The 23,267-nt window shown below is 45.0% G+C and overlaps 1 protein-coding gene across 4 annotated transcripts in view; it reads right to left on the minus strand.

Moving 5' to 3' along the window:
* Positions 1-294: 294 nt before the first annotated feature.
* The window catches only part of SELENON (selenoprotein N), a 36,831-nt gene continuing 13,858 nt past the window's right edge, over positions 295-23,267 (minus strand). For all 4 annotated transcript variants that reach the window (XM_085854872.1, XM_085854871.1, XM_085854873.1 and 1 more), the window contains exons 5-12: positions 21,820-21,944; positions 21,512-21,649; positions 16,485-16,566; positions 16,011-16,193; positions 15,605-15,710; positions 15,358-15,470; positions 5,262-5,360; positions 295-2,103 (exon numbers count right to left, since the gene is read on the minus strand). In XM_085854872.1, the coding sequence (XP_085710998.1) occupies positions 1,936-2,103; positions 5,262-5,360; positions 15,358-15,470; positions 15,605-15,710; positions 16,011-16,193; positions 16,485-16,566; positions 21,512-21,649; positions 21,820-21,944 (1,014 nt within the window). In that variant the 3' untranslated portion in view covers positions 295-1,935. The remainder of the gene's footprint in view (positions 2,104-5,261; positions 5,361-15,357; positions 15,471-15,604; positions 15,711-16,010; positions 16,194-16,484; positions 16,567-21,511; positions 21,650-21,819; positions 21,945-23,267) is intronic.

Raw genomic sequence — 23,267 nt, forward strand, 5'->3', positions numbered from 1 at the left:
CAGCTGTTCACCACCATCTCAGATCACCCCATGTCCAAAAGCATGACTTATCCCCACTAATCCCTCCCTGCAAGCCCACCTCTTCCCAAATTTATCGGTTTTTTTTCTGGAGAGTTTGTTTCCAATCTTGTCCAACCTTTTCCGCCCTTCCAAAGCCCCTCATTTCTTCCCTTCATCCCCTATTTGTCCGTCTCCCTCTATTCTGTCAATCAACCCTGCTGTCAGTGTGCCCCTCCTCACTCTTCCATGAGCCTCGACTTTGTTTAGAAAATAAAATCATAACCAAAACAACTGCATGTTATGGAAAATTTAATATCAAGTGTAATTTTTCTTATTAAAGGTAACTTTCACAGTGAACAGCTTTGGACCTTGGAAGGAAAATCCTTTTGTAACACCATCAACAAATTTATAGAATACCGGGAAATAACGAGGAATGCCCAAACATGTTGAAATCCCATCGTATTGCTGATGGTGCTCTGTTAAGCATTTTCTTTTCAATGGGGAAAGCAATGAAGGGCTAGAGACTACCAAGAAAGACCAGACAGTGTTGGCAGATTGGAAACGCTGCTATGAGAAAGCATACTCGGAAAGCCGAGTTCTTTGACAGCAACGTTGAGATTTTCCCCAAATAAAAGTCAACTTTAGCATCTGTCCAAAGAAACTCATCCATCCATTCGATGGAATTTTGAAAGCTTGAACGCAGAGCGAACCCAAACCCGCCCACGCCTTACACGGTGTTTTCACAGACAGTAAAAGCAACCGAATAATCAAGGTTTGAGAAACAGTATGGCATGCCTCCCCCGTAGATCCTGGCCTGTTCTCATTACACAAGCCACCGCGGCCCTTTCAAGACTTGCCGGACAACATCCGATCCCGCCAGCCCCTTTTGAGGGTTTCTCGGTGGGATCTTCATGCATGCGAGTCCCTGGGTGCAGCTGAGGTCTGTGCAGACGGCGAGAGGACGAGGTGCAGGTTGGTGAGGAAGGCATAGAAGGGAGGAGGTTGCATCGACCAATACTCGAGCACAAGAGTGAATATTCCTCTGTTCAATGGAAGAAAAATCTGCATCTCCATGGTTACATTAACCAGATGAAGTTTCACAACTTTCACTCGTAGAAGGTTAAAACAACTAAAGGAAGGGAAAGTAATGGTAGCTTAAATAGGATAAATGACTCCACGTCCAATTCAAAGTTAAATTTAACATTCCAATTCCCACTTCACAGTTCTAAGTTCTCAAGCTCGAGGAACACGTCAAGGATGGAAGGATTGAGTGCCGATTTTCTGCTTTGGAACTCGATCAAGGTTTGAAAACTTACAGCCTCGTTCATTGGGGAATGATAAATAACGATCCTGCAAAACGCCCAAAGGAGCAGAAATCTGTGTTTTTGGCCCAAATGCATCAGGCGTGAGAGATTGCAGATTTCTGTCGAGTCTGAACCGTCGCCAGATAAACCTTAACGGGAAATGGAGCAAGGAGTCTAATAGCATGATGTGTCGCATAGCTCCTTTCAACCTATCTTGGCAATAAAATGTGAACACAGGCTCTCATGATCTGCCCTTTTCAAATAGCTGGAGGGAGCATCTTACATTCATGCACTCTCATTGAACATTGTGTAATAGGCAACTGCAAGATGCTTGTTGTGTGTCCATTGTGATGCAATAAACAAGTCCGCAACAAAAGACGGTCAATCAACAGAACAAGTATTTCCAAATTCCTTCTGTGCAGAAAATGAAAATCTAAAAATAACACTGAGAAAATAACAGGTTTAGGTTCCAAGTTGGCATTAAACAATGGTTCATGTTCTCCATCAGGGTGACCTACCCATGTTGAAAACAGATGGCTGTGAAAACCGGTTCAGAGCCCATTGTACACAAAAGTTTGGAAAGATTTACGCACATCAACCCCATCATGGCCCGACTGGCTTAAGTGGAGCGTTACGGCTTCCCCGAGTAAGCCTCGGCATTCTGGACACCGTGAAGGAGAAACTTCAAATAGGTAGCAGTGGTTGGGTCATTAATGTTCATTGACAGAGGATTTGCTTCTATGGCTGGATCCCCTGAAGCTGTTGCATCCAAGAAGTCATTGGCATTGATGGAGTGGACCTACAATGAGGAAGGAATCAATCAATGGCTATTGTTGGTATTCACATCAATTGTATTTTTATTGAAAAATGCTACTGTATAAAACGATTTTTTTTTTTAAATCACAACCAAAGATGCAGCACACCACAACACCCTTGTGAGCCAGGGTGTTCAACAACACCCCCAAAAAACTTATGCTACATAAATAAAGCTTCCAAATACACTCTATAGCAAGTTGTCATTTTAAGTCTCGCCCCAAAAGGGATGAGAGACGTGTGTGTGTGTGTGTGTGTGTGTGTGTGTGTGTGTGTGTGTGTGTGTGTGTGTGTGTGTGTGTGTGTGTGTGTGTTTTGCTTTAAAAATGATTCTCTGCAACTGCTTGTTCGATCGATGCGAAACTATAAACATTGTAGGGAGAATATTTTATTGTTAACTCTGACAACGTAGGTCATGTGATCGGCGGGTAAATCGAAAGTGCTCGTCACACTCCACAAGTTTCGATTTACCCGCCGATCACATAAAGTGCCTTCTGGTTGAATGGTTTGCATTAGCGGGAACAATTGTCTGGCTGGCAGACTGTTCTTTGCGGATTATGCGATTATGTCTCACATAACCGTGTGAGACAATCTGCGGCGATGCTCACCATAAGTCAGGAGGTGCGTCTGAGATATCTATCTAAAAAATGTGTGTGTGTGTATATAAATAGTGGATGTGATCTTGACTGATGATTTGCCCAATACCACAAATATAATGTGTGGACAGTTGTGGCCCAATAACAGACCCTTGAGATATGGGCACATTTTAGGTGTTGGTTTTATCACAAAGAATTAGCAACATGGGCCCTGCGAGATCTGTTGGTGAGGTATGAATGGAACCAATAAAGGACCACCACAGAGACCAGTCTTCATAAAGTGTGTGTGAGAATGGCATGATCCACCTTCTTAAAAAACAAGTGGAGGACAGATCAAGCATCACTAGGAGCACTACCTGTTGATTATATCAATGGCACAACGCAAGTCGTCGTGCACTGAAGCTAGGCTCGTCTCAGTGCTCTGTGATGCTCTGTATGCAGACTGCCGAGGATCAAGGAGGTCATTTTGAATGACAAAATCAGATACCTGTTCTGATGCAGCCTTTTCAATTAATTTGCCTAAAAATGCTAAACTTGAGACAGCTCTGTAATTACTTAATTCTTCCTTGTCAAAAGATGGCTTCTTCAAAACTGGAGTAATGACAGAGGATGTCAGAGTTCCAGGAAAAACACCAGCAGACGAAAATGAATTTACAATTTGTGACACTCCAGGAAGCACAACAGGGAGATGTCTCTCAACGAGCCAGGTTGGCATTGGGTCAGAAACACAGGTCTTTGGTGGACATTTCACAATTATTCTCAATTCAACCTTATTTTGAGAAACAAAGTGAGTGAAACCAGAGTCGCTGAAGTAGTGTAGTGATCTGTCTGTAGACTCACTGTGCTTGAACAATTTAACTTCCATTTGCAAAGTACATATAGTTCATCAATTGCAACAATCATGTTCTTGATCTGTCCATCTATTCATGGAAAATCTCTCGGGTTAGAACATCAATCTGGGAAAAATAAAAAAAGAAATCACATTGTTAGGTGTTAACATTTACCAAATATTAAAAATCACTACTACACTACTTTTCGGACACCCTGTACAATCATTACATCTACTATAAATGGATGAGGTTGTGTGTGTGTATGTGTGTGTGTGTGTGTGTGTGTGTGTGTGTGTGTGTGTGTGTGTGTGTGTGTGTGTGTGTGTGTGTGTGTGTGTGTGTGTGTGTGTGTGTGTGTGTGTGTGTGTGTGTGTGTGTGTGTGTGTGTCAGGCATACTTTTTGTCTATTACACACTATAGGAATGTACCTCTTGACCCTTTCGACCGCTGAGACCCCTTCAAACTTTGAAGACCCCCAAGACCCAGGTGACCCAAAAGACCCCGATGTTATATTCCAGAGTAACAAGGCTGGTGTCGTTGTAATCGTCTTGAATTTGGAAGCCCATTGGTGCAGATTTTGATTTTAATAAACCTCTCCTATAACTTCTGAGAAGTGTTGAAGTTGAATTTTAAGCAACATTTCTAATTTTAATGATTATTCATGACTATACAAATGAACTAATTAACATAACAACATTAGGTGTGAAATGGGGAAATGCATTAATCTCTATTTTAAATATTTTGCGAGATAGCTTCAATATCGGATCCTGGTGTTGGTGCAGTGGTTAGGGCATTGGCTTGGGATACAAAAGGTCCTGAGTTCAAGCCCCGTTGGGCCACTGAATTAATACACCAGGGGGTTGACTCAGCCTGACATCCTTCTGAGGTCGGCGAAATGAGCACCAGTGTACTGGGCCGGTGTATACCCAGGTTAAAATAGGTGTACCATATCCCTGTGTCGTAAGAGGCGACGAGGGTTGCGTCAGGAAGGGCATCCGGTGTAAAACATGTGCCAAATCACTATGCGGATCATACGGATGATCCGCTGTGGCGACCCCTAATGGGAGAAGCCGAAAGAAGAAGAAGAAGAAGAAGAGCTTCAATATCCTGATCTTGGCGCAATGGTTCAATTTTTGATAGATTGCCATGGAAACGGCTCAATTTGATCTCATGCAAATGAGTTATTTTTCTGGGAACATTTGTTTTTCCATTCAGTTGATCCTAGTGAACAACTTGGTACTTATAAAAAAAAATTGTTCTGGGCAGTTGGGGGGGGTGAACGGTAGGCTTCACTGTCCTCCGGCCTGAATACACGTCCCCAACCGATGTGATATTTTGTAAGTCCAAAAAGGTCATAACTGAAAATTTGATAAAACGCCCAGAAACTCGAACTTGTTCTGTAACTTGTCATAACAATGTCATGTCCCAAGTTTCAGTTGAATATGATAAAGGGTATGGGGGAAAAAAAAAAACAGTCTGACAAACCACAGGTGGGACAGACAGAGAGTAAACCGATATTCCCCTCCAATGAAACCTGTAGGGGACTGATAACAAACAAGACCAACCAATATAACTTGTGAATCTTCGATTTTGCAAGTAACAAACAAACCCAAATGCAATACAGTCCCTTCTGGCGAGGGTAGCAATTCACGCATGATGTCAGTGAGCTTACTCCTAACCCAACTCTCTATTCCTAACATAACTCGCTCGTAACTCACCACAGTTCCATTCGGTAATGAAATCATCATTTCCACAGGAAAGGTGTATTTCTCCAAATGCATGGACGCCAGCTTGGACATGAAGTTGTCTTTCTTTTCCTGTGGGGTTATTACAAGAATACTTGAAGTAAAATGTCCTGTAATGTGCAATGTGTACTGTTTCTTCAATTCATGAAAACATTTAGAACTTTCTGAGCAATTCCATACCGTACCATCTTATCAATTTCTTCCTGGAATTGACAACCGAAGATCCTTTTTCGATCAGTCAAAATACTGTTACGAATTCTGGCCCGCCAGGCGTGCGAGCGATTGCGTAACTCCAATCGCAACCGCATCGCCCACCGGACGGACAATTCAGTCGTGACCCTCCTGGAACTACCGCCAGGAGCCAGTCACGGGTGGGGGTTTAACCTCACCATGATCGTGCCAATTGCCCACCCGTGCAGGATAGGGTTGCTCGCCAAATTCAACCTACCTAAGTACCTGCGCGAGTAGTCGACCAGGCGATCGTACCTCGCCGCAGGTCGGCCGAGGACACGAACCGCTTAAGCGGTCCGTTCCGTGCTACAGTGATAACCAAGCGGTGTTATCGCCGACCTCGACGGATCAGATTCTCTTCTTTACCCGGGTGTTCAAAACCCACTACTAATTTATTCCGCGATTTAAGATGGCACTTTCAATGGGGAAAGAGACGACGAACGGGATACATTTCACACAAGGACATTTATTATAGCAAGCACATATTACACACACAACACAAGCAAGGAATCATACAATATACAAGAGACAAAGAAAGTCCTACTACCGACTACGATGATGTACAGTCACTTACCCAGATCTAACTTATAGGGACACGGTGCCACAGCAGTCATACAAAAGCAAAAGAAATGGAAAGAAAAGACCCCCTCACAGACAAGGGAGTCAGACTGGGCCCGTGGGCCAAATGCGCGTGGAACCTGGAGGAGCGGCCAGGTCCACGAGACCGAAGGGTCTTACACGCGCCCTCGTGGCGCGATGGCGGGCAAGCCGCAATGTCAGCGTAGCTGCGCCTGGCTTCGTGCCCCTGGCGTGGCCGGCGAGCTATCTCCGGCGCTTCCCGTCTGCCTTTCCCGTCGGCTTCGAGCTCCGTCTCCAGACTTGACTGCCCCGCCGACACTGCTGCTGCCACTCCACTGCTCCCACTTTTCCGCGCTCTCCAGACTGCCACCGCAAGCTGCGCCGTGCTCGCGCTTATATAGCCCGGGGGAGGGGCGTACATGCAAATTTCTGGATCACAGCGGGTTCGGAGGTGGGGCCACACCACCCGATGCTCAGCCATTGGATGGAAGAAAAGTGGGCGTGAAACATTCCTGATCCGCTTTTTGAAGCGAAAGGAACGCATTCACAGCCCATGGTACGACGTGTGGTAGAAAGGCGGAGATGGTGGGAGTTTGCTGCGGTGGTTTGGGAAGGGTGTTGGTGGTGGCGATTTGGTTGTTAGCAGGCTTCGTTTGAGAATGGCGGTGAAGCGATGTTTGTGGGGTGGAGTTGTGGAGGTAAAGAGGCAAAGGTGGTGGTGTTTGAGTTGTCGTTGTTTGGGAATGATGTTGGTGGTGGCGATTTGGTTGTTGGGGAATGATTGGTCCAAAATAATGTTGGAGAAAAAAAAACGGCTAACTCAAAGGCTCACAGCCCGGTGAACATGGAAATTCCCTCCAAACAACGGTGGGGAAATCTAACTACACAATTACTTATCGTCATAATTGATCTCAGGACCCTTTATGGTGTATTGAAAATTTCCACAGCCGTAACAATACGTAAAAGAGGATTCAAAGTTTGGCCTCTTCATCGCGTCAAACACCATATGGTACTTGGCTTCCTCACCCCATCACACACCACATGGTACTTGGCTTCCTCACCCCGTCACACACCACACGGTACTTGGCTTCCTCACCCTGTCACACACCACATGGTACTTGGCTTCCTCACCCCGTCACACACCACATGGTACTTGGCTTCTTCATCCCTTCACACACCACACAGTACTTGGCTTCCTCACGCCGTCAAAGACCACACGGTACTTGGCTTCCTCACCCTGTCACACACCACACGGTACTTGGCTTCCTCATCCCTTCACACACCACATGGTACTTGGCTTCCTCATCACTTCACACAGCACACGGTACTTGGCTTCCTCACCCCGTCACACACCACATGGTACTTGGCTTCCTCACCCCGTCACACACCACACGGTACTTGGCTTCCTCATCCCTTCACACACCACATGGTACTTGGCTTCCTCACCCCGTCACACACCACATGGTACTTGGCTTCCTCACCCCCGTCACACACCACATGGTACTTGGCTTCCTCACCCAGTCACACACCACATGGTACTTGGCTTCCTCGTCCCATCACACACCACACGGTACTTGGCTTCCTCGCCCCGTCACACACCACACGGCATTTGACCTCAACTTACACAAACAGATCAAAGTGTGCGTTAATGGCACCTCTGAGTGCTCCGAGAGATGTTCATTTGTACAAATAGGATGAATCAAATAGGATGTAAATGTTTTTCACAAACCTGAACCCCAACCCCACCGTGAATGGGATACCCAAGCACATTAAAGGTACAGGTATGTGTAGCGTTTCAAAAGATTCAGCGAACATAATGTTCGGCCATGAATCGATGTAAATGTGACATCAAACCATGTCCCCCAATCTGTTATAAATAACACGCTGTAAGAACAGTGTTCACCATTGGCTCAACATTCCATGCTTGTGTTAGATTTGGCCACTCAGACTGCTCGTTACAAAATGAGCCAAACAAGCACAGCTCCTTGCCAAAACCGTGCTCATTACCAAAGTTCTAATCGAGTTAGAATGAAAATTCTAAAATTTTACATCCATGTGAGATCATCATCATAATCACCACCACCACCTTACGGCAGATACCATTAATAGGGACCAGCAACTCGTAGAACCGCAGTTTTGGCACAGCTCTGTTCATGAACTGACTGGTTGGGGTTCGACTAAAAATCCCCATCCTGATCAAGCATAGGAATCGAACCCACACCATCGATCCAACAGAACAAAGCCTTTCCACACTCACCACCAAGCTGCTCGTAAATGTAGACATCTTATCCTCCAAGCCTGGCGTCTCACGTTGGGATCATGAATGGATTCCTTGCAGAAGGATGAATGAATACCAGTGCCATTTGACTTTATTCATTTTTGACTTTGCCCAATCAATGTTTTGGTAAAATTCCATTCCAAGTGATTTTTATGGTTGGCAGGTTCTGCCGGAAAGGTGTCGCAGGGAGTTCTCAGTTCAGGGATAAGGTGAGTCGGTGAAAGATTGGTGACAAACAGTTTTCTCTCAAAGATGGAAGAGGAATGGCAGATGTAGTTGTGGTGCCGTGTTTAGAGGTTGAGACGTACGACAAACGTTAGCATGTGGGAACCCACTGTGTGCCACATTTGTACACGATGGCAAAGTGTTTCATAACATGTACCACGGCAGGTGTGGGGGGGGGGGGGGCAATGACGATGCTTGGTGGAGGATATCTCAAACAGTTAATACAAAGGTTATATATACAGGATATGATGCGACAATAGAAAGGGTCAGGACTTGTCATGAGAAAAATGGGGAGTTTTCTTTTCAAAAAAACATCAGGGTAAGGTTGTCCTATCCCACCACTTCTATTTAACATTCTTGACGATGTGATAATGTGTGGTGTTGAGCAAGAGTGAGTCAAGGGATGCAGGTTAAGATAGGGGAAAAGAATATGTGGAATATTCACTATGCTGACTACGTGGTGTATGCCTGGTGTTGACTTAATGGCTAGGGTGGTGGGCTCGGGATCCTTGGACCCCGAGTTAAAATCCCCCTCGGCTGTTGAATTAATACCGGGTGGGGTTGACTCTGCCTGTCATCCTTCCGAGGTCGGCAAAATGAGTGCCAGCTTGCTGGTATACTGTGTCGGAGTGGCGACCCGTCCAGGATCGTGTCCAATAGCCAAGAAGACTGCTTGGGCAGCACCAACGCTCTGCACAGAGCATGGTCCCAATGGATAGATGGGTGGATGGATGGATGGATGGATGGATGACTGCGTGGCACGGTTTGTAAAGTCAGCTGAAACAAATGTAAAAACGCTCCGAGACCCCATAGTTGAAGAGAGTGAAAAAGTCAGGCTGAGGCCGAATACAAAGATGACACAGACAATGATGGTGGGAACAGATGGCGAGTGCGAGAGACGAGGCTCAAAACATTAACATGTTCAAGTATCTGGATCACCTGGGGAGCACGGATTCACACAGTACGGACAACGGCCGGACGAGTATTAGAATGGGTAGGACAGTTTTTATTATTATTATTAAACACCACAGGGGAAGGGTCAAGCCCCAAAACCAAGATAGATCCCCCTGGGTGCAAAACCCAAGAAAGAAGTTGGGAAAATATATTGAGAATGAGGGTTTTGCAGATTGGCCGACAGTGAAATTAAAGGGGCAAGGGGCTTCAGGGAACTTTGCAGACAAACAAGCAGTCAAGATGGCAACAAGTGCAAACAGTGGCTTCGGAAATGGCCTCCCAAAATCATGTGCTCGGTGCGGCTCCAGTCGCGAAGTGGCAGAGAAGGCGACCCAAGATTATGTGCCAGGTGATGAGGCAGCCTCACAGGGCAATTACACCCTGGTTTGGGTCTCAACACCATTTCCAACAGTACCCTCTAACAAGCACTGCAGAACCAGGAACGCACCACGTAAGGCAGAAAGAACGAACCCCCAAGCCTTCAGCCATCTCCAATCCGTACCGCAAGCTTCCCGAAGAGCTTGCAACAAGGTTAGCCTCCTAAGAGACAAATGGTAGTTCCACCCCAGGTGGCTGCAACCAGCCTACTACCATAGTGATGAGAGAGCAAATAAAAGTGCGGCACTCTTGGTCCATCAACTTGCATTTTACATATACATATACATATACATATAGATAGCCTGGTGTTGGCGTAGTGGTTAGGGTAGCGGCTTGGGATCCAAAAGGTTCTGAGTTCAAGCCCCGTTGGCCGCTTGAATTAATATACACCAGGAGGTTGACTCAGCCTGTAATCCTTACGAGGTCGGCGAAGTGAGTACCAGTGTACTGGGCCAGTGTATACCCCGGTTAGAATAGGTGTACCATATCCCTGTGTCGTAAGAGGCGACCAGGGTTGCGTCAGGAAGGGCATCCGGCGTAAAACCTGTGCCAAATCACAATGCGGATCATACAGATGATCCACTGTGGCGACCCCGAACGGGAGCAGCCGGAAGAAGAAATAAATAAATATATATATATATATATATATATATATATATATATATATATACATATATATACATATATATATATATATATACATACACAAAGTCAAAGCTCTTGGAAGAGCAAGAACACAGAACAAAACTAGAGGGGGAGCACTCGGTAGAGTGCAAAACCTCCGCCGCCAATACTGCTCAGTCACTCAAGTGAACCTGATATCCTATTCATTCAATTTGACGTCAACAGGGCTCACAGAGTTATAGTTTGCAACTTTCCCTTTTACTTTTAACTTTTACATTCTCAATTCATTCGTCATAACTAGATTTCTTGAGACAGAAATTGATTTTACGTGGATATATCCACCTGAAGTTCCAAAATCAGCCGCAATTATAATTTTGGCATGTTTTTTTGTTGGAAATCACTTAAAACATGCAGAAATCCCCAAAAAAAAGAAATCGAAATTCTGTTGAAAAAAAAAAGTTGCAAAATTTTTTTTTTCTCACAATTTTTTTTTTGGGGGGGAGGGGGGTTGGAAATCACATAAAACATGTAGAAATGCAAAAATAAAAAACATTTTTTTTCTCTAACAATTTTTTTGGGGGGGGGACCAAGTCCAAAATCTAATGGCATGGTCCTTGGACCATACCTACCCCCCCCTCCAAATTTCGTCGAAATCCGTCGACGAGTTTTTCCGTAATACTGTTCACAAACAAACAAACTGAAAGGGGTGAAAACAGTAACCACCGATCTTCGATGGCGGAGGTTAATGAACAGCAGAAAGAGAGGGGGGACGCCCACAGCAGGATTGCGGGACAAAATAGGAGACGGACAAACAAGGGATGAAGATAAGAGTGAGGGGTAAGGAGATGTAGGGGGTACAAGATGGATACAGGAGCAAACTCTCAGCAAATAAAAACTAGAAATTTGGGGGCGGTGGTTTAACGAGGGTAGAAAAGATCATGGTTTTGGATTGGGGTCGATCTGAGATGGTGGTGAACAGCTGTCTTGAAGACCTGAAGGGAAGAATGCGATTGAAGGGAGTGTGGAAGTTGATTCCATAAGCGGGGGGGGGGGGGGGATGGAAGTGAGCAGTGATCCTGGATTTTGGACTTTCACCAAAAGGGGCTGCAGATGGACCACGTACAATCTGCAGAAACCTTGGGTGGGGGTGAGAAGGTGGGCTAGAACACTTCCTTGGGGTACGCATCTTGCCAAATAGTGGGTTGTGCTGGTTCGTGAAATATTGTCTGGGTGATGAAGTTTGGTCCATCATGGGTGATGAAGGTTGTAGTCCATCATGGGTGATGAAGTTCCATCAAAATTGCATGTGTAGTTTCAGAGAAGTTGCAAGTATATGTGGATGGACGGACAGACTGACGGACGACGCGCCGTCCCATAAGCTCCCCGGAACTACGTTCCAGGTGAGCTAAAATGAGAAAGTATGAGGATTGGATGTGGAGAATGATGGAAAAGCTGGTGTGGGGCCTATTACAGAGAATTGCTTAAGGAGAGCAAAAGCCTGGGTGAGCAAAGATATGGGATGTAAACATGTGAATGGGGTGTGTAATGAAGAATGACATAAGGTACAAGACATAAAGATGAAGGTGCAGAGTTGGGCAATTTAAATCTGAAGATAATAAAAGACTCCAATCTGAAAAGGATAAAGATGAAGACAATGACAATCACCTTCTAAATATTCTTCTTCGTCAATATCGATTTTGGTTTTTGTTCCGTGTGTAATGTACTACATCGGGTTGCTATAGTTCCAATGTCTTCCTGCCTAATGTCAAACATGCACTATACTTAGGGCAGAGCACCACCTCAAATTCTTCACTTCCAGCTATGAATTTAATTATAACCTCTCATCAGTATGCCTGGTGTTGGCTTAATGGTTAGGGTGGTGGGCTTTGGATCCTCGAGTCCTGAGTTCAAATCCCGCTCAGCTGTTGAATTAATACCAGGTGGGGTTAACTCGGCCTGTCATCCTTCTGAGGTCGGCAAAATGAGTGCCAGCATGCTGGTATACTATGTCAGAGTGGCAACCCGTCCAGGATTGTGTCCAATAGCCAAGGAGACTGCTTAAACAGCACCAACACTCTGCACAGAGTATGGTCCCAATCTCTCTCATCAGTGTCAGGAGATTTAAAATAAAACAGTTCCTTGTTGTAGAGGGTCCACGTTGAACATGAAATGGTGTCCTAAATGGCAACACAAGCATACGACATATGCACCCGCACGTCTCTCACATTACGCAATCTCATTCACGTTGGTAACTTTGTCGGGAACGTGTAAATAACAGTGCCATGAGCTTCCAAAAACAATGGACAACAGTCAGGATACAGGGTGGTGGCGAAACAAGAATGAGCGAACACTTCCTGTTTAGCTATCCATACTCATTCGAGGCACACGCAATCTCGGTCAAACTATATCCAGACATTTTGAAGGTTAAACAGTGAGTGAGACGCCAGGCCTGAAGGATTTGCGTCGGTAAGTGTAAGCCTCAAGCCAGCGCAAACAACAGCTCGAGAAATCCTCGGAAGCACCGACACATCTGGGGTTTGAATAAATCCGAACAAGAAGCGAGTTGGTGAATTGCTAAGGAGAACATTGGCTCAAAACTCATCATAAATATCTGAGAGCTTACAAGCATTGAGCAGTTTACCAACTGATTCCTTGTTCAAAGTGTTAAATAATTGAGGAAATCCCGAATGAGTAAGCAATTTCATAATAGGTTTGTCAACAGTTAGTGCATGAAAAATGCTTTAAAAATAAATAAGTATAACCTCCCATCAATGGTTGATACTTAACGGAGATAAGGAACCAAAATAATTCACCAAAGCATGGAACATCATAACATCCTTGATTGGTAACAAAACCAATCCTTCCCACATACTCCATCCTTACTCATTCCTCGTAATCATATTCATCACTCCTTTGGGCTCTTCCTCTCAAACTCCCATTGCAGTGTTCAACTCGTTTGATCGCAAAGCAATGCGACCCGCTGAAACATTAAATGTTTTCCCATCCAACTCATCCAACTGTAGTGATGGTCTCTTTTTGATATGATTGACACTATTTTATAACCAGCACACTAAAAGGGAACATCACCACAATTGAATTGGTCATCTCGACGTGATTCCCGCTATGAGCAGATGTAAAGAATTGACAAGTTGCGACACACTTCATGATAAGACTTCCTTTGGATTTCACACAAAGCCAATGAAAGAGTGGATCGGTAGTGATAAAGATTACACAAAACTTTTAACAGGAAAATGGGTCATTTAAAATCAATTGGATTAAAAGTTTAATCCTGCACATCATATAATCGTTTAGGAATTGTGAAGATAAAAATATGGGATGAAACGACAAAGTAAGTCAATGTACGATTGTTTCTTTGTTTAAGGCCCCGTCACACCTTGACGTTTTAGCCAGCGTATGGCAAGGTATCAAAATGTATGTAAAACGCTGGCGTACGCTGAACTATTGATGTTTTTTTTCCAGTTTTGGACGTATTCATAACGAGTTGGACGTATGCATAACGTATTAGTAACGTACACAGAACGTTTCGATAACATATAGATAACTTATATCAACGAATGCTGAGCGTGTTGTCGGCGTTCACAACCTATGCCCAACGATAGTCTAACTTATGCATAGCACACGGTAGCGTATCGCCAATGATCACGTGGCATAGCCTATTAAAAGGCTGCGGCTCGCCGATTCAAATCATAACCGCACAAGACATCGAAGTGTGAAGCCGCTGTCACACCTTGACGTTTTAGCCAGCGTATGCCGACGTATGAAAAATTTGCCGAATACGCTGGCACATGTCTAATACGTTATGGGTAAGTTTTGTATACGTTAAGAGCACGCTGGCATACGTCGTAGTACGCCGAGTACGTCGACAAATTTTCAGCATGTTGAAAATTTTTCGACGTATGCCAGCGTATGACACACGTTCCGCATACACTGGCCACAAGTTGTAGGCATGTTACGCGATCGTTGACACACGTTACTTGTAAGTTACTCAAAAGTCGAAACACGTCGAGGTAATGTTTAGTGTCAGTGTTCAAGACTCCCTGGTTTTTTGGGGGGGTTTATTTTCTTCGGTATGAAGGTGATGTTGACACTTCGATTTCTAGTGTGGTTATGATTTAAATCGTTGAGCCTATTAATTATATTATATTATAACAGCACTGGAAATCGAAGTGTCAACATCACCGTCATACCGAAGAAAAAAACAAACAAACAAACAAAAAAACAGGGAGTCTGGAACACTGACGCTAAACATTACCTCGACGCATTTCGACTTATGAGTAACTTACAAGTAACGTGTGTCGACGTGTGTCAACGATCGCGTAACGTGCCTACAACACGTTACTCAGAGGTTAGAAATAAGTTTCGGGTATGCTAAACATTACCTCAACGCGTTTCGACTTATGAGTAACTTACAAGTAACGTGTGTCGACGTGTGTCAAAGATCGCGTAACGTGCCTACAACTTATGGCCAGCGTATGCGGAACGTGTGAGTCATACGCTGGCATACGTCGAAAAATTTCAAGCATGTTAAAATTTGTTGACGAGCTCGGCGTACTACGACGTATGCCAGCATGCTCTTAACGTCTACAAAACTTACCCATAACGTATTCGATGTGTGCCAGCGTTTTAGACAAATTTTTCATACGTCGGCATACGCTGGCTAAATCGTCAAGGTGTGACAAGGCCTTTAGTGTAGTCATCGTTTTTACATCCCAGGCATCATAAAGAGACAAGCAAGGTCGGACAGTTCAGTGCGCATGATGTGCGCTTTGTTTGTGGTACCTTGAGAATCTCCAGCTCAGCGACAAGGGCCCAGCTGCTAACAAAGCGCTCGGCGAGCAAGGCAAGGACGGGTTCACTCTCCAGGGCCGTCTCCCGGAGGGTCCGTCCTGAGCCTGGAGATCGCACGGTGAGCCGATTGGTTGAAAATAACAAATAAAATAAAAAGGTAAGAACGGAGAAGAGTGGAAACTAAATCTCCAGCTCAAGGGCAATAAAATCATCATGAAAAACACTCAGAAATTCCCACCTCAGCAAGACTGGTCATCCAGAGCTCCCCAAAGGAGGATTGAGTGAACCAGTTTGGCTTCGGCCCGAGCTCGTGGAAACACTTCCACAAAGGGGAAATAGCGTACCTGTCGAAAAACGTGAAACTTCAAAAGAAACAGAACTTTTGAGAGAATAAAATCAGCAACAATCTCCTGCAGCGACTAAAGGATATTACGTGTATGTAAACTAGCTCTCTCAGCGCTGAGTTAGTACAACAAGGGATATATATATATATATATATATATATATATATATATATATATATATATATATATATATATATATATATATATTTTTTTTTTTTTGACTCCACTAATAATGTTCAATCAAACTACCTTAATCAAAATTAGATTTGCATCATCGTTGAGGTGAAAAGAATTCCATACCCTCTTAAATGGGTACATGGCAAGCTCCAAGCTGTTGAGCACTTCCTGCACAGAAATCTCCGATTCCCACTCAATGTCATCAAAGATAAACTGTATGGGGTCGGACGAGTTCAGCTCCAGGTTGTTTCCATTCTCATCGTAAATCTCCAGTGGAAGTGAAGGTCCTTCTGAGATGAGCTCCATCTGTGTGGCCACAACGGAAGGTTCTTAAACAGCTCGACCCGTCTGATGCAGCCACTTACTCCGTCATGTAAAAGTTACAAGAAAATAGAGTTAAACAACCATTATCAAGGTCAGTTACAGCAAGAAACTGCAGATTGATTGTTCTGGTTTCAGTTGCTCAAAAAGGACTCACGTACTTCCAGCACACGAACGGTCATCGAAGAATTACCTTATTTGATGCAGGAATTGAGACCAATTTGCAAAGGTCAAAGCCGGTACATTAGTCATGACTCGGTGACATGTGGAACACACCTGTGGTACATGGCCTATGTCAACCTCCATGTTTCCTTGCTCTTTGGAACCAAAAAGCCATTCCATGTCCACGTTCAAAGATCTATGGGAATGGCCCCGCAGTGTTACCAACAGAAGACTGGATGCTTAGTGGGTTGTTATACATTTGGAAAACCACAACTTTGGTTTAGTATCATTTTGTGAAATGTTAGTGGAAAACTGTTAAAAAATAAGTGGTACATTGTTGTTTGAACTCCATCCTGACGATGAAGAGAGAGTACCTTCATATGTATACAACACAAAGATGCGGGGTAGCATCATTGGCTGAGGGTGTGGCTGTGCCGCTAATGCAATGCCAGGGCTCACACTAAATTGTTTTTTGTGGTCCACCGGGCCACATAAACAGATTGTTTATATGGCCAGCCAGCATTTTTTATGACCCGACCGTATATTATGTGCTGGTGAATCAAAGTTCATAAAATTTAGTACCCGTGTTTAAATTACTATTTCTCACGAAGTCTACAGATCAAATTTCAACTCTTTTCATCCCAGCAACCTCACAACTCGGAATCACACATTTACCAGTGTAAGACCCATTTTACTTCCTTCACGCCTCCATTCCTCTCACATCCTCCTCCTCACACATACTCACGTTGCAGAACATCACGTCCCAATCTTACTCGTAATCAAGCCACGTAAACTCTCTCCCAGTTCAGTCGATAAGTCATCCTTTTCCCAGCTAAGTATTCCTTTTCAACCGGCTTCCTTTTTGCTGCTGCTTTATTTTTCGGATCTGATACGTTTTGTAAATAATGCCACATGATGGAAAACCGAAAGTGCACGTCTTCTCTAAGATGGAGAGTCTCAGCACCATGTGATCATTAGAGCAGCACCATGTGATCAAATGGGTCATTCCAGTCTCTCCTAAAATTAGATAGCCAATCAGAAGCTGCGCACTGTCTACTGATCTCCAGAGATACAGCGCTGTACAATTGGGCATTGCGCAATCGCAAGCCCACGCCGCATGCATGCTTTATATCATTCAGGCATGCGGCTAACGATGTGATGCATGCACGTTGCCAACTCGCGGCCTTGCTTCTATATCCAGAGGTGGAGTTAGGGGCATGCAAACCAGGCTCAGTCTAGCATGTGCCGGGTGTGTTCCATTACCAATGAGCTTGTAGTGTTCGCTCAAGCAAGCACTCCAACAAAACGATTGAAAAGGGACGGCTGGCTTGGCAAGCGATAGCCAGCCGATTGGTAATGGGACACCCCTGGATCAGCTTTTTGCGCGAGTTTGTGTTTTCGGCTGGCAGTGTCGGGTGATATCAAGGGGTTACCGTTATTCCAATCGCGTAAAATAATTTGAAATTTATCTTCAGGAGCGGTCAGGGGTGATCCACATTATTCTTTTTATTAATGCCAATTATTGTACTATTATTACTGTTCATATTATTATTTTGCAATACGGTACTGTAATGTTAAATTATTATTATTATTATGCTATTATCCTTATTCTTATTACTTTTGCCATTTGAAGTGGCCTTAGAAAAATGCCACGACAAGGTGGAACGATGCTACATATTATACGCCTTCCCGAAGAGGAAAAAGGTAATAAAACATGGGAATTCTCCAGGATTTTTTCGCGGTCAAGTGAAGTCGAAAGCAACATCGACTAACCAGGTGTGAAAATAATATGGAGTCTTCTTACTCGTTATACAATTGAGGGTTCTGAAGCGTCACTCATAATACCCTCTACCACCACGACCGGAAGTGGCGCTACATGGTACACATTTTCGAAGATAATTTGCGTCACCCCACCTTTGGAACTCCAGGTGAGAGGGGCAAATTAAGTCACTAAAACCTTTTTCCGTATGATCTGAGTCCCTTTAGAAAGTTTAGTTGGTTCAGATTGCATACTGATACATTGACAACCAAATACATTGACGAAGAAGATATATCGAAGATTTTGACACAAGTGGCCACATGGGCCATGTAGGATGAAAGTTTTTGGTGGCCCGACGGGGTTTTTGATAGCATTTGGCACCCAGGCCACAGCTCATTTCAAACCCTGAATGCACTCTGCTAGTCACATCCATGAAAACCTGATTAATCAATTAATGAGAAAATATATGCTGTTTAAAGTAGGTCACCTTGGGGCAATGTACTAAAGTTGGTGTGTGTGTGTGTGTGTGGACTCACTAAATGAAGCGTAATGTACGTGCATTTGTTTTTAAAAAATGAATAAAACCTTCAAACTCCACACTAAAAAAAAAAAGAAAAAGACTTTAAAATGGTATTAATGTGAGATCTTGTTCTTCCCTCGCCAAAACCAGTATGCTAATGGCGTTTCTCCACTGGACGGTCAAGCTCAGTTACTGCTTGAACCAGACCAGTTGCCTTATAATCGCCAGTGGATGTAACGAGCCTTCTACCGATATCACTAATGATGTTGGATGCAGATCGGCCACACACTCCCATTGTTTCGATGGTGATTGGTTTGAATAAATAAGATTGGCTGAGGCGGCGTATTTATTGCGTTTCAGAACTTCCGCATCGGTGGCAGCCGCTCCAGCCATTGAAGCTGTATTGTAAACGTGTGATTTCGCGAAATTGTTGACACAAGTGCAATCCCAGGTGAGGCTTTTCCCATTCTTGTTTGGGACAATGGTCAAGACATCCAGGCGGGTGTTTTTCGCCAAGGTCTAAACTAAGGAGTTCCAGGACAGATGGTATCCCTGTCTCATGAAGGGCATGTTTGACCACATCGTTTAAGGCCGAATGTCTAAAAGATCGACCGACTGAAATGGCACGACAGGCTATGGCGTCCAAGTGTATCCATAATACTGCCGCATTGACATTTGTTCCGCTCACAGAGAGATAATCTAACTTGTAGTGTAACCGCAACCTTCAAAGACTCGGGGTCAAGCTGTGTTCCCAAAGAGGGAACAGGGATTGCATGAAGCCACATCACGCTTTCCTTAGTGGTTGTGGCCAAAAGACGGGCTCTCGTGACCTGATCCGCACTGTTCATCAGGCTGACAAAAGACACTCTTGCCACCTCAACATCCCTTGCTTTTTGGCGAAGCCGGGACAAGCCTTCGGGCTAGCAAACACCAATATGGGCTGAGCTCCATGACAACACCGCCACTGTCAACTCCCCCATTTGCGCCAAACCACTTACGCAGGACAGAATGGACCGCCGGCCACCCATCGTTGTCATTGCCTGTGCCGGCACCATTTAAAATGGCTGCTGAAAACCGGCCATGGCTAAGTTTTGTATTGGGCTCTGCGTCACAAAATCCTGCTGCAGCTGTATACTTTGACGTAATAATTGGACTAGGGCACGTCTAATGAGTCACCTTGTTCCTATACACCATCTGCGAGCTTAGAGGATTTGGCTCTCTCTCATCACATGTTTCAAAGCTTTGCTCAAGGCCGACTCGCTCATCCGCCGAGGAAAGGAGGGTTCGCACGGCCATGTTGTTCTTTCCACGGCAAATCCGGCTCACCGTCAAAGGGAGCGGACTCTGCCCAAGGCCGACCCGCTCATCCACCATGGGGAGGGGGGTTCACGCAGCCATGTTGCTCTTCTGGTGGCCATCCCGGTCTTCTGTCACAGGGAGCTGAGTACGCATGGCCATGTTGCTAAGACCAGGGTCATCCCGCTCATCCGCCATAGGAAGTGGAGTTTGCATGGCCATATTGCTCTGCCAAAAATCATCCCATATATCCAGCGTGAAATACGAAGTTTGTGCGGCTATACCACTCTGCTCAAGCCCATCCCACTTGACCATTGGAGGGAGTGGAGTTCATGCAACCATGTTAATTAAAGTTTGGTATTGCGGTGTCCCAGGGGTGTCGCAAACCTTTATCATGGCATTAGTCACTCTGATAAAACTGTCTGACGGCCGCTCTTCCTGCAATACCGGGGGGGGGGGGAGGAGGCTTCTTCGGGTCGGCATCATTCGGTACATTGTTTAGCCGCCTCTCGACATGGTACTCTTGCACATAACTGTCGATTAACTTTTCGAGATACGTGATGACAAGCAAAAGTCCGCAAGGGCTTTTGGATGAAGCTTGGGAGGAGCCCCTTCAATCCCAGCTCTGGTGATCGGCTATGTTGCGACGTTCTTGCTAGTTAGTGCAAGAATTTGGAATTAGCCCACGGTGACGACGATAGTTCACCCACACTTTTTGAAGGACACAGTGGGATCTTCAACATCCAACAACAAATGCTGGCAGACAGGATGCACAGTTTAACGCCCATCAGAGGGACGGCACACACATTGATGAATCATCCTGCCTGTGAAACACTGGGATGACAGTTTACAGATGGGTTGGGATGCAAACAAGATGGGTTTACAGATGGGTTGGCAAGACAGCTTAGAGGTGAGAAGTTGTATTTTTTTTGTATTTGACCAAGGGGGATTGGCCAAAATGACACTGCACTTGCACCTTCATGCCATGTGGTGATCATAACTACCAAGTTTGGTGAATTTCTGCACAACTATTTAGGACGAGATAGCGTGACACAAATATGGACGGACGGAGCCAATTAAAATATCCCCCAGTTTGTTTTTTTGTTGTTAGCTCACCTGGAACAGAGACATTAGATCTGTGGAAGGGAGAGGGATGGGGCAGGGAAAGCACCCCCATCGTTCATAGTTCGTTCATGTGTACTTAGACAGCAATATAATCCAAGTGCAAAGTCTCAAATGTACTTTGTCTCTTTCAGTCCCACATTCTCCCTCACTTTTCCTTCTCTCTCTTTAAACCCCCTATTCCTTTACATCACAGTCCTCAAGCTTCCTCGTCCAATCCCTTACTTGACGATTCTAACCTCTTAGAGGTTTCCCCTCAGCTCTCTTCCTTTCCTGCACAAATGAAAACTTCAAAAAACCCTTTCGCTTCACATACTCTCCCTCGTCTAAACCCTTCCCTTCCTCTCTATCCCCTCACTTTCGTTTCCTTCTTTCATCGCATTCGTTCCTCCCTTTTTAATGTCCGCAAACCAGTAAGCATCACCCCCATCCCCAACGGCTCACCGATTACTGGGTACGTATAGGTGGAAGTCCCGTACGTGTGAGGCATCCCGTGCAATTGTAATGTGCCCTGTGAACTGGGCTGGGGTGAACCAGAATGGGAGGCCCGGTGGTTCGTTCAGCTGAAACTCCGCGTGGATTCTGGCTCAATGCACCGCAAATTGGAAAGAGAAAACACGAATGCAGTATTGGGTTGGGGTGATGAACAAAGTGGGAAACACAAAGATAACAGAAACATAAAAGTTATTGTTTGTGACTGAGCAAGGCATCACATGTCAAACAGTCCTAGGAATGCCGTGTAGCTTTCTTACCTGAAGAAAATTTCATAAAACCGATCGTTCATTGCACGTATACTGGCGATAGCTCCTTGAGGGCTAAATCTGCTCTTCACAAATGGTCGTGGATGGAACATGGACAACAACTTGTGAAGGAACACCTGGTAAAATGAAAAGACTTGGGTCAGGTGATTCAGGGAGCAGTGAACCATCGCAACGAGCTATTCCGATTGTAAAAATCAGAACTATGGACAAAGAATCATTCGTGTTTACCTTCAGTTCTGAATCAAGGTGAAGAGCATTCTGTTGTGAATTAGGCCCAACCTTATTAGAGTAAATCATTTTGCCAAGCAATTGTGAAGAAATGGCTGCAGTTATTGCTTGTTGATTATTATCATTATGATGCACAAGAAGAGAGAAATATACCATCAGAGATGGGGAATCCCCCGCCATTGAAATCAAATAAGCGGTTTTCCATTTATTACAAAAAACATTTTTTTCAAAATGGCCGCAGCAGTCGGCCATCATGGATCCGACCACGACCAAAATCAATAGGGTTCTTCCTTTTCAGGTGGTACATGTGTGACCCAAATTTCAAATCGATATGGCGAAGTTTATGAGTTATCGCACTCACAGCTATAAATGTTGACGCCCAGCCAGCCAGCCGGACGACCGCCCCAGTCGGCCATCTTGGACCCGGCCACGCCCAAAATCAATAGGGTTTTTCCTCTTCAGGTGGGACATGTGTGACCCAAATTTCTAATCGATATGGCGAACAGTTTATGAGTTATCGCACTCACAGCTATAAATGTTGACACCGCCCCAGTCGGCCATCTTGGAGCCGGCCACGCCCAAAATCAATAGGGTTCTTCCTTTTCACGTAGTACATGTGCGACCCAAATTTCAAATCGATATGGCGAAGAGTTCATGAGTTATCGCACTAACAGCTATAAATGTTGACGCCCAGCCGGACGGACGGACAGCCGGACGGACGACCCGGGTGATAACAATATCCCCCTTCCGCCACGTGGCGGGGGATAAAAATTGGGGCAATACCCCTGGGTGCTCACCTGGTAGAATAATGATACTGTTACGGTGCCGGGTGTCGGCCGCGAGCCGACCGCTCTGACGGAGCCGGAAGTCGAGTAGGCCCGACCGATCGCCCGGAATATAGATCGCCGCCAGGATAACTCCGAGGCCGACGGGTCCTTGTGCAAGAACCGAAATACGCCAATGGGCAGACCACGTGGGGTAGGGTCAATTGCCAATCTTCAATTTACCTAAATACCCACGTGATCCAACTACCGGGGTATTCCACCCTCGACGGAACAAGCCGCTTAAGCGAGCCTGTCCCGTGCGCGATTCCGAGCGGCTTAATCGCCGAGAATCGTCGGTCCGAATGTCCCCCTTTTACGGCAAAGCAACGGCTTTCTAACTCCTAACACATGAAATGCTCAGTCAATGAAAGCATCGAAGCGACGAAC

Source organism: Eptatretus burgeri, chromosome 14, assembly GCF_056783735.1.
Source record: "Eptatretus burgeri isolate ZD-2024b chromosome 14, Ebu_testis_v1, whole genome shotgun sequence".
Taxonomy (NCBI): Eukaryota; Metazoa; Chordata; class Myxini; order Myxiniformes; family Myxinidae; genus Eptatretus; species Eptatretus burgeri.